The following is a 12,054-nucleotide window of genomic DNA, read 5'->3' as shown; positions in this document are numbered from 1 at the left end:
AGAAGTTGGGTTATTAAATACACTCATTAAGGCTGAGACAGACCATTCTAATCAGTACGGGAATCTGGGTTAGGAAGAAAAAGCAGGAAAGTGAAGTTGATGATTATCAGCTGCGATCTCATTGAAGAGTGAAGGAGAGTCGATGGGTGGAATGATCAACTTCTGTTTCTACATCTCATGGCTTTTATAGCTACATGGAGTAATCTAGGTGTAGTCTTTTCACATGTTATTGTCTTAAAGTGTTTACCTCAACTAATAAGTAGGAGAAAGTGAGGGCTGCAGATGCTGGAGATCAGAGCTGAAAATGTGTTGCTGGAAAAGTGCAGCAGGTCAGGCAGCATCCAAGGAGCAGGAGAATCGACGTTTCGGGCATAAGCCCTTCTTCAGGAATGAGGCATCGACATTTCGGGCATAAGACCCTGATTCCTGAAGAAGGGATCAAATTTCCAGCTCCTTGGATGCTGCCTGACCTGCTGCACTTTTCCAGCAAGACATTTTTCAGCTTTGATCTCCAGCATCTGCTGTCCTCACTTTCTCCTAATCGAGGGCTGAAGGGCCTGTAATGCCTTGTAATGTTCTTTATTCTGTGTTCTATACTGAGTTCTGAAGAAGGGTCACTGGACTTGAAACATTAACTGTTTCTCTCTCCACAGATGCTGCCAGATCTGCTGAGTTTCTCCAGCAATTTGTGCTTCTTTAAAAGTCATACTATCCAGTATCATAAGCGATCTAATTTAGTGTAATTTGAATGTGCTTGAAGATTGAATTAAGAATAATAAAATCGTAAAATACTAGAGGATGCAGTCAGTTTGAAACTTGCAGTGTCTGTGAAGTGTAAAGTTCATTTGGAAATTGGTGATTCCTAACAAAGAATGAATTTTGTTCACTAGGAATTGGAGGGGGAATCATCCACAATAATGAGCTGATTCATGGCAGTATGTTCTGTGCCGCTGAGTTTGGTCACATCATGGTATCGATGGATGGGCCTGAATGCATGTGTGGGAGTAGGGGCTGCATAGAAGCATATGCTTCCGGAATAGCACTACAAAGAGAGGCAAAGAGATTACATGATGGTAAGTGACGCAACTTCCAAAAATTCAAATATTTTTCATTTAACAAGATGATAGCATCATTTCAAATGGGAACGTAACAGTGGAATTCAGAGACCATCTAAAGTCCACAGATATGTAAAGTGTGGAACGGAGAGCAGGCGTGTTTGCCACACAGAAGAATCTGTATTATGGCTGTACCGACCACATTCGGAATTCAATTATGTTTCCATAGATTTACAGCAAGTTCTGGTTGAAAAGCCAATCAGGAGTCTGTTCCTTGAAAACACGGACACAGAGTTGAGGTATCTACCTCTTTACCCACTGCTTGAATAAGGCCACCTGGTAGATACAATATAAATGAGCCCTGATTAGCTAGGTGCTGGAAATGCACAGCAGGTCAGGCAGCATCCACACAGCAGGAAAATCGATGTTTTGGGCAGGAGCCCTTCATCAGGAATGAAGAAGATTCCTGATGAAGGGATCCTGCCCGAAATGTCGATTTTCCTGTTCCTCGGATATTGTCTGACCTGCTGTGCATTTCCAGCACCACACTAATCTAGACTCTAATCTCCAGCATCTGCAGTCCTCACTTTGGCCTACACATTGAGTCCTGGTAACTCCTTGTTTTCACCTGCAATGCCTTCTTCCACAGTCCCTTCGTTTAAAACAATATCTTCTCCTGTGTCCCAGCTGTCCTTGAGAAGGGGAGCTGGCTTCTTAAACCACTGCAGTCCATGTGCTGGAGGTTAACCCACAATTCCCTCAAGGAAAGAATTCCATAATTTTGATTCACTGACACTGAAGAAACACCAATATAGTTCTCAGTCAGGATGGTGAGTGGCTTGGATGCAAACTTGCAGGTGATGATGTTCCCATGTATCTGCTGCCCTTGTCCTTTTAGATGGAAGTGGTCATGGGTTTGGAAAGTGCAGTTTGAGGATCTTTGGTGAATTGATGAAGAGTATCTTGTAGATAGTACACATTGTTGATACTTAGCATCTCTGGTGGAAGGACCTGATCTTGTAGCCATTGTCTTTATGTGGCGAGTCTGATTGCCTTTTTGGTCAATGTTATAGAGGATATTCAGTCAGGGTAACACTGTTGAATGTCAAAAGGCAGTAAGCGGTCGTTTTTGGATTGCCTCTCGTTGGGGATAGTCATTGTCTGGCATTTGTGGTGGCACATGTATTACCTGCCACTATCAACCAAACCTGGATATTGACCTGGTCTTGATGTGTTTGAACATAGACTGCTTCAGTATCTGAGGAGTCACGAATGGTGCTGAATATTGTGAAATCACTGTTCCAATTACCTTATCATGGTGGGAACGTCATTGATGAAGCAGCTGAAGGTGGATGCACCTAGAGCACTATCCTGAGGAAATCCTGCAGAAATGTCCTGGAGCTGAGCTGATTGACCTCCAATAGCCACAACCATTTTCCTCTGTGTCGAGTATGACTCCAATCAGAGGAGAGTTTGTCCCCTGACACCCATTGATTCCAGTTTTGCTCGGGCTCCTTGATGCTCCACTCTGATGGGTGCAGCCTCGATGTCGAGGGCAGTCACACCTTGCCTGTGGGTGGAATTCAGCTCTTTTATCCTGGAGCCAAATCAGGAATAAGATTAGGAGCTGAGTGGCCCTGGTGGAACCCAAATTGGGCATCACTGAGCAGGTTACTGCTGAGCAAGTGCTGCTACCTGGTAATTGGTCAGGTTAGATTTTTCGTACTTTTTCTATACAGCATGTACCTGGGCAATTTTCCATATTGTCAGGGAGATGCCAGTATTGTAACTGTACTAGAAGAGCTTGGCTAGGGGGACAGCAAATTCTGGAATACGAGTCTCAAGTACTATTGCCAGAATGTTGTCAGGGCCTGTAGCCTTTGCAGTATCCAATGCCTCCAACCGTTTCTTGATAACAAGTGGAGTGAATTGAATTGGCTGAAGACTGGTATCTGTGTTGCTAGGGACTACTGGAGAATGCTGAGATGGATTATCCATTTGGTATTTCTGGCTGAAGATTGCTATGAATGCTTCAGCCTTACCTTTAGCACAAATATGCTCTCTCCTCCATCATTGAAGATGGGGAAATGTTTGGAGCATCATCTTCCAATGAGTGGTTTAATCATCCATTACCATTCACGACTAGATATTGCAGAACTGCAGAGCTTAGATTTGATCCATTGGTTGTGGGATTGCCTATCACTGCTGCTAATGCAAGTCGTCCTGTTTGATAGCTTCACCAGATTACCACCTCATTTTCAAATAAGCCTGGTTCTGTTCCTGGTAGATTGTCTTGCACTCTCCGTTGAACGAGGGTTGACCCCTTGGCTTAATGATAATGGCTGAGTGGGTGATATGCCTGGCCATGAGGTTACAGATTCTGCTGCTGATGCCTACATCTATGCATTTTTTTAAAAACTGAACTGCTTCCATCACACTCTGAGAGTGTGTTTCAGACTGTAACCATTTGCTGCCTGAAAACTGTTTTCATAATGTCAGTTTTGCTTCTTTTATCACTTTAAATTTGTGCCCTATCAGTTTTGATTTCATCATGAGTGGTCTCAGTCTCTCCCCACCTACTCTGTCCAGCCCCTCAGAATTTAATGTGCCGATATCAATTCTCTGTTATAGCCAGAATATCATATTTCCACATCGTAATCTATGACTGTAATTCACCAATCTTATTAGGGTGAGGGAGTGAATCTGGGTGGCACGGTGGCTCAGTGGATAGTACTGCTGCCTCACACCACCAGGAACCCGGGTTCGATTCCACCGTCAGTCACATTCTGTCTGTACCTTCTTGGGTTTTCTCTAGGTACTCTGGTTTCCTCCCACATCCCAAAGATGTGCAGTTTAGGTGGATTTAGGTGGGAGCTGCAGGATTAGAGGGAAAGGATGGGGAATTTGGGTTTGTGTTGGATGCTCTTCGGGGGGCCAGCTTCCCACTATAGGGATTCTATGGTTCTATTTACTTGATTAATGAGGAAAACATTTTGTAGGAGCTTTTTTTTGCACTTGTCAGGGCAAGTTGCAAGAAAAATCAAAGTAAAAATCACACATATTGTATGAGAGGAGAATGCTGATTGTTTGGCAAGTGGAATGCGATTGAGGTATTGTGATAGGAAATTTCAGTTAAAATGATGACTGATAGTCAACTGCTCAGCTTTGTTTAAATTTTAACCGTAGTTGGTCAAGGCATTACCCTGAGAAATGACTGATCCCTTTGTGTTGAGTTGGAACAATGCAGTGTGTGTAGACAAACAGGATCCTGTTTATTGGACGCGGTTTCCAGTACAAACAGCTGTGCCATTCACTGCTCTGAAGGGACTTCTTATCATCAGCTCTGTTCAATATTTTGTTTACCTCTTACAGAAGATTTGCTCCTAGTGGAAGGAATGTCTCTCAAAAATGAAGAGACAGTGAGTGCAGTTCATCTCATTCAAGCTGCAGAACGAGGGAGTACTGAGGCACGGAAAGTGCTCCAAACAGGTAATACACAGCATGTGGAGAGTATTCTCTAAACTGGTAAACCCTGCAGGTGGCTGCACTGAGGTAAGGTAGACAGTATACTGTCTGCAATTTGGATTACATGGAGATTTTATGACACAAGACCGTTTTCCCTCTGATCAACTTGAACTTATCATCATATTCAGGAGACCATCTAATCAGCATCAGTGAAATAATTTGTATGGGAAAACCTGGGCTCCTATCTCCAGTGTGTCATTGCTGATTGTGGTGCACTCATAATCACAACATTGGCTTTTGTATGCTGTAGGGATGTTAGTAAAGTGGTTCCAACCAGCATGTCATGTGACACCAATGAAGATTGATGCACTCCTTTAACCCAACTATGATGTGGAGGTGCCGGTGTTGGACCGGGGTGTACCAAGTTAAAAATCACACTACACCAGGTTATAGTCCAACAGGTGTATTTGAAAGCACTAGCTTTCGGAGCATTGCTCCTTCATCAGGTGGGTGTGGAGAATAAGAACATAAGACACAGAATTTATAGCAAATGTTTACAGTGTGATGTAACTGAAATTATACATTGAGAAAGATCTGGATTGTTTGTTAAGTCTCTCATCTTTTAAAATGACCATGTTGGTTTCAGTTCTTTCATATGTAAATCACAAAACTTTTTTAAAAAGTTACATTCTCAAGTACACTTTAACAATTGGTGTCATGTCGGCTTAGATAAGGTATTGAAGGTGTTAACACCCTGTGAGACTGTCTGTGCCACAATGATCAGACTGATTCTAATCTAAAAAAACAGGTTTACAGAATCTTACATGGATTCATGCAGTTTGTGAGCAAGATAAAATGTAAGTCTGCAAGTACAAATTCACTCCACAAACTTACATGTGCATGTGGTGGGGATTATGAATGTCTGTGAGAGTGTGTGCGCATGTGTGTGAATGTGCGTGTAAAGGGGTATAAGTCTGTGAGAGTGTGTGTGTGGGAGAGTATGTGTGAGCATATGAGAGAGGGAGTATGTGTGTGTATATAGGAGTGTCTGTGTGTCTGTATAGTGCAATGGTGTCACCTGTAGTGTGACCTCAATCAAGGTCCCGGTTGCGGCCATCCCCCAGGTACCGAACTTGGCTATTACCCTCTGCTCAACAACCCTTTTCATTGTTGCCTGCTCCAAAGTCTGCCTTGGAAAAGTGGCCAAGCAGAGGCTGGTAGCCAAGGTTGGTACCCATAGGGATGGCCTCAACCGGGACCTTGGGTTCATGTCACACTATAGGTGACCACCATTTCACTATACACACACACACACACACACACACACACACACACGCGCGCGCAGACCCTCTCTCATAACACTCCCATCCACACCTTCTCTTAGACTTATACCATTTTACACTTACATTCACACACATGCACATACACTCTCACAGACACGCACCCCCCATCACACAGATACACATAAGTTTGTGGGGCAAAATAGTACTTGCAGAATTACATTTTACTTTGCTCAAAACCTGCAAGAATCCATGTAAGATTCTATAAATCCGTTTTTTAGATTAGAATCAGTCTGACCTTTGGGGCACAGACAGTCTCTCACAGGAAAGCTAACACCTTTAATACATTATCTGGGCTGACATGACACCAATTTCCTTGGATGCTGCCTGCACTGCTGTGCTCTTCCAGCACCACTAATCCAGAATGACACCAATTGTTAAAGTGTACTTGAGAATGTAACTTTTAAAAAAAGTTTTGCGATTTACATATGAAAGAACTGAAACCAACATGGTCATTCTAACAGATGAGAGACTTAACAAACAATCCAGATTTTTTCAATATATAATTTCAATTGCATCACATTGTGAACTTTTGCTATAAATTCTGTGTCTTATGATCTTCTATTTCACAACCAACTGACGAAGGAGCAGCGCTCCAAAAGCTAGTGCTTCCAAATAAACCTGTTGGACTATAACCTGGTGTAACTCTTAATCCAACTAGTCCGTTATGCTTATGGGAGGAGCCATTAAATGTGACTTTATTGATATAACTCTGCTCCCCACATTGAAGAACTGCAGCAACTCATTAACTGAGATGCAGCTGGGATTGGAAACTTCAGTATAAGCCAAGTGCTTCATTTAATATTGCAGACCTTGTGAGATATTTGCATTGAGGTCTGAAATTAATTCTCATGTGACTCAGTAGAATGTTATGTTAGAATTGAAGCAAGTTTCCTAGAATAATCCTCGCTGATTTTCTTTTTGTTTTGTGGCTCTGTTGTTGAGAATGGGGACTTTAACCACTTGGTTCCCCCAGTGTCCAGGCCACAAACATAAAAGATGAATCCTGATAGGATACAGTTTGAGAAATAAGTTCCCGAATGTGAATTGTCTGCAGTGTGAAGAAGGCCAGCATCATTTGTTAGTTCTGTTGTTGTAGTGGTGACAGAAGAGATCAAGACTTCTGTGTATTCACAGATCTGGGAAAGAATAGGCCCCACACATTTTCAATGAAGACCTATGTCAGTTATTTTATAGGCTGCTCTGAGGGAGCTCCTGTCTTTAATAATAGAGAGAAAGAAAGGTGCATGCACCTAATCGGTATTTTGTGTCTGTATTCACAGAAAGTGCGCCTGTAGATGAATTAGAAACATTGCCAAAGATACTTGAAAATTGAGAAAGAAAAGACAGGAAGGGAGGAAGGATATTAAAATAATTGCCTGAAAAAAGGCGTGAGAAAACAATTGAACCTAAAGACTGACAAGTTCCCAGGACCAGATGGCCTACTTTGTAGAATTTTAAAGGAAATGACTGCAGAGATAGTCCATACATTAGTTACAGCCTTCCAATCAGAGGCTAGGAATCCTGTAGCGGCTAATTCACCACCTGACTCCCAAAACCTGTTTACCATCTACAAGGCACCGGTCAGAAGTGTGATTGAATACTCCCCATGTGCCTGGATAGGAATAACTCCAATAATACTCCAGAAGCTTGACACCATCCAGGACAAAGCAGCCCACGTTTTGGCACCACATTCATAAATATTGACACTGAGCAGCAGTATATACCATCTAAAAGATGCACTGCAGAAATTCATCGAGGTTCCTTCGATAGGACCTTCCAAACCACGACCACTTCCATCTAGAAGGACAAGGCTAGCAGATACCATTCACCACCATTCACAAGTTCCACTCCAAGCCATTCACCATCCTGACTGGGGATCATTGTTCCTTCAGTATTGCTGTGTCAAAGTCCTAGAATTCCCCTGTAAGGGCATTGTGAGTCTACCCAAAGCACACTGACTATAGTGGTTCAAGAAGGCAGTTCACTGCAATCTTCTCAAGGACAACTAGGGACGGGCAACAAATGTTAGACAAACAATGACACCCACAGCCCACGGGCAATAAAAAAAATTCCTTATATTCTTGAAGGGCCCCCAACAATTAGAAACCCACAAATGTAGCACCAATATTCAAGGAGGAGGGCAGGAAATTATCAGCCAGTTAGCCTGACGTCTATTAGAGAGAAATTGCTAGCATGCATTTTCAAGATTATATGTTTAGGAAATCATGATGGACCCAGTATGACTGAAGTCAACAGTGTTTTGTGAAAGTGAGCTGTATTTAACTAATTAGAGCTTTTGAGGATGTAACACGCAAGGTGGACAAAGGGAAACCTTTAGATGTGGGGTACTTGGATTTTCAAAACCGTTTTAATAAGGTGCAACATCCAAGGTTAATAATGAAGAAAAGAACTCCTAAGATGTAAAAACTTGTAAAAATAATTAGTGTAGATAAATAATTGGGTGGCTAATCGGTGCAGAGAATACGCATGGTAAGCTGTAACTAATGAATTACCACTGCGATCGGTGCTGAGACCTCAACTGTACAATCTATATCAATGATTTGGGTGAAGGCACCTAATGTATTGTAGCATAACGCTACCAACCACACCAAGATGAGTAGGAAAATACGTTGTCAAGGAAAGGAAGAAAGCCTGCAACAATTAAGGTTAAGTGAATGTGCAAGAAATTGGAAGGAGTACACAGTGTGGATCAGTGTGATCTGATGTATTTTGATGGAAAGAATAGATGGAAGAGAGGTTGTACTAAAGGTATTCTGGGTGCCCTGTTATCTGAATGACAAAGTTAGTTTGTAGTTATAGGAAATGGAATGTTGATTATTGTGAGGAGAATGGAATAGAGAAGAAAGGAAGTTTCAATGCAGCTGTACAAATCACAGCTGAAAGTAGAGCTGAGAGTACAGGCAGATCAGCCTCGATCATATTCAGTGGTGCAGGAGGATGACTTGCTTAGTTTTGTTGCTGAGGCCCAGGTGAACAGCACTTGGTGCAAGGTAAGTAATTGGCAGCAAGCTGGTAGACAAACTAAACTTTACAGAAGGTAGAATTGGCAGAGCAGGAATCCTCTAGACTGAACAGTACCAGAACATTGCAATTTTGTGTACAGATTAACTCAATTTCTTATTTAACCTTTAAAACTTACTGCTTATGTTTTATATTCTACTGAGTTGCATCATAGAGGTATAACCTATTATAGCTTATTAATGCAGGCTATTCAGTCCATCAAATCTGTAACAGCCTTTTAAAATAAATTGTGAATAAACTGCTCTGTTGTCTTTGTTTTTAAGTTTGTGACAATTGAGCTAAATCTTGTTATTTTCCACAGCTGGCTGTGCTCTTGGTGTCGGTATTACAAACATTCTGCACACACTGAACCCATCTCTTGTTATCCTCTCTGGAGTTCTGGCTGCTCACAATGAGAGTATCGTGAAGGAGGTGATCACCCAACGAGCCCTACCATCCACACAAACCGTTGAAATAGCTGTCTCCAATCTTTCTGATCCTGCTCTCCTCGGAGCAGCCAGTATGGTTTTAGATTATGCAACACGCAGAACCTATTAGACCAATGGGAGTCTGAACCCTGGACTGACCATGTTTCCATTTAGAAATTAATTTAAGCTTTATTCTCAACCTTTCTTCTTTATTTGTTGAGTCTTCCATATGGATTTAGTACCTCCCTGAAACCAGCTTAATTCAAGGTTAAGTAGACTGTCTTTGAGATTGTGTTAGTTTATAATTTGTGTTCTGTTAGCAACACTATTTCCAAATCACTCTCTCCTGCAGCCTAACATTTGTGCAATTCAGAGAGAGATGATATTCCTGTGAAATTCCAAAATGATGTGTAAACTACCTTTGGCTGAAGCCAGAGCTGCCAAAATGGAGTCAGGACCACAATGGTGTTGTGGGTAAAACTTCTTGAGAGATCTGAGGTTGTAACGGCTGCCAGACCAAGTGACAATAGTTGTCCTTTCACTCAAACAGGCTCTGCTCTCACTGAGGGGTCTTGACTTTCAAGTTTCGAAATGGGGTTACAGTGGGAAACAATTTGGAAAGTGCTGGCTTTCCAGTGAAAATTTTGAGCTTGTGTCTGAGGTATTTTGATCAACAAAACTGTTAGTTCAGAGGGTTCATAGTAATGAAAATCAGACCGCTGCTGTGTCTTGTTACATGTTATGTTGCAGAACTTGTTCATTATCCTTTTGCCATTAAGACTAAGCAACCCTGGAGCTACAGCTTTGATCTTGATTTTAAATTATCTTCCAGAAATCTTTTTGGAGCAAGCAGACATTTAAATCCTTCAAAATTAAATCAAATGTTTAGTCTCAAGTTTGCTGTCCATATAGACCGCTTCTAATTAGGTTACACGTTTAGATTTTCACTGTGTAACCCTGACAAAATAGCAGCTGTTCATAAACATGAGGGCGGTGAAATTGTGTTTTTGCAGCATGTTGAAAATGGCTCCAGTTTTTACGCATGCCCCGATTAGAAACTCTCATCCTTTCCATCCTTGACCTATCAGCTTTAATACCCTCCCAGTCCCAGGATCTTGGACATTTTCACTCCTAACGGAAGAAAACAGATTTGACAGGTGACTTCTCACAGGCAAGGCTTCTTCCACATTTAATAAAAATTCTGATTGGATTTATCTACAAGAAATCTCAAAGAATATGGTATTTTAGAGTATGTGTATCAGGTCCGATGAAGAGAAAGGGGGTGGTGGGTAGACTCATGTGAAGCATAAACACCGACATAAACCATTTGGGCTGAATGATCTGTTGCTGAGCTGTACGGAAGGATTGTGAAAATCCTGGGAAGGGGAAATCAAATAAATAGAGGCATTTAATTGTACAGGGCAGACAGATAAAAGTCAGCTTTCCAAAAGCAGGACAAAATTATAGAATTTGTTTAGCAGCAGCTTGATGACAGACAGCAAGCATCAGGAACCTCTTCAACACATTAGCAGGTCATGAATGATCATCTGCAGGTAACTGTGCCAGAATTACATGTACCTTTTCAATGCATTAATTAGTAAATGAGCAACATGTGCCTTCAGATTCATGACTACTTCAGTGTGATGTGTAGCTGACAGGGTAACCTTCCTGTTTGGTTGGGAGCAAGGTGTTTCTTGTATCAGGAGCTTTGCTGAACTACAAAAGAGGAGAGATTGCAAATCGAAATCAGAGGGAGGCTCTTGGAGCAAGGTGTGGGTAACTGAGTGAAGCAGCAATTCCAGCAATCTGAAGTGGAGAGGAGCTGCCAGTTAGAGAATGGACAGCATCAGTTCCTGTTCCCAGAATCTCCCCTCCGACTGCAGCAATAATGTCCAACACTCATGAGGAACGAGCACCCTACAGTCGGGGGTGGGGGGGTGGTGAGTGTCCTATACTCAATTTGGGGAGTGGAGTCGGAAACAAATGCCTGTCTGGTTGTACTTTTAAAAGGATGCTTGGATCTTTGACCCTGTGAGGTATTGCTACGATTGGCCAGGCTGAGTGTGAGCAAATACCTCATTGGCTCCCACTACCGGGCCAATCAGTGAAATACGGTGTTCTGGATTCGCCCACTGGAAACACTAACCAGATTTACACAGCATAGTTTACACAAAGATTAGACATAGAGAAAAAATTGTATCAGCCATGAAAAAGATGGCACGTGAGATTTTATAAACCCAAAGAATTATAATCTCATACCAAATGGTAGTCATTACCTGATGAAGCTCCTGAAAACAATTCAGCAAATTGAGGTCAGAAATGAATTGTCTCAGGCATTTGTCACTATTTATATTGTATGCTGTACAAAATGTTTAAATTCTATAAAACTTGTTTGTGTATCACCAGTTATATGAGAAATAAGAATGATATTTCCGTTGCATCATGAAATGTATTCATTACCCTGGAGGATCTTCTGCAGGAGTTCAAGTCACCAACCAGCGACATTTTAATAACTTGTCATGAAATTAGTTAACTATTTCTTCTGAGCATCATTGGTCCCCTAAGAAAAATCAAATGTTAATCATGGTCTGGCCTTCAGTAGTAGGTTGGCATTAACAGGATAACAAGCAATTGTTCAGTTTCTTCTCCAATTTGCCAATCTTGAAACCTGTATTTTTGTAATTTATGTCAATCAGCAATATGATTATTTAAATGAAATCAGTGACATAAATGGTAATAAGT

At 41.6% G+C, this 12,054-nt stretch overlaps 1 protein-coding gene across 6 annotated transcripts in view; it reads left to right on the top strand.

The window, feature by feature from the left end:
• gne (glucosamine (UDP-N-acetyl)-2-epimerase/N-acetylmannosamine kinase) overlaps positions 1-11,717 on the top strand; it is a 79,284-nt gene extending 67,567 nt beyond the window's left edge. For all 6 annotated transcript variants that reach the window (XM_060851330.1, XM_060851335.1, XM_060851336.1 and 3 more), the window contains 3 exons: positions 891-1,073; positions 4,428-4,544; positions 9,207-11,717. In XM_060851330.1, coding sequence (XP_060707313.1) covers positions 891-1,073; positions 4,428-4,544; positions 9,207-9,442 — 536 coding nt within the window. In that variant the 3' untranslated portion in view covers positions 9,443-11,717. The remainder of the gene's footprint in view (positions 1-890; positions 1,074-4,427; positions 4,545-9,206) is intronic.
• Positions 11,718-12,054: the final 337 nt, after the last annotated feature.

The sequence above is a fragment of the Hemiscyllium ocellatum genome, chromosome 36 (assembly GCF_020745735.1).
Source record: "Hemiscyllium ocellatum isolate sHemOce1 chromosome 36, sHemOce1.pat.X.cur, whole genome shotgun sequence".
Lineage (NCBI taxonomy): Eukaryota > Metazoa > Chordata > Chondrichthyes > Orectolobiformes > Hemiscylliidae > Hemiscyllium > Hemiscyllium ocellatum.
The sequence above is the reverse complement of the archived record's forward strand: the minus strand, read 5'-3'. Positions and strand labels throughout refer to the sequence as shown.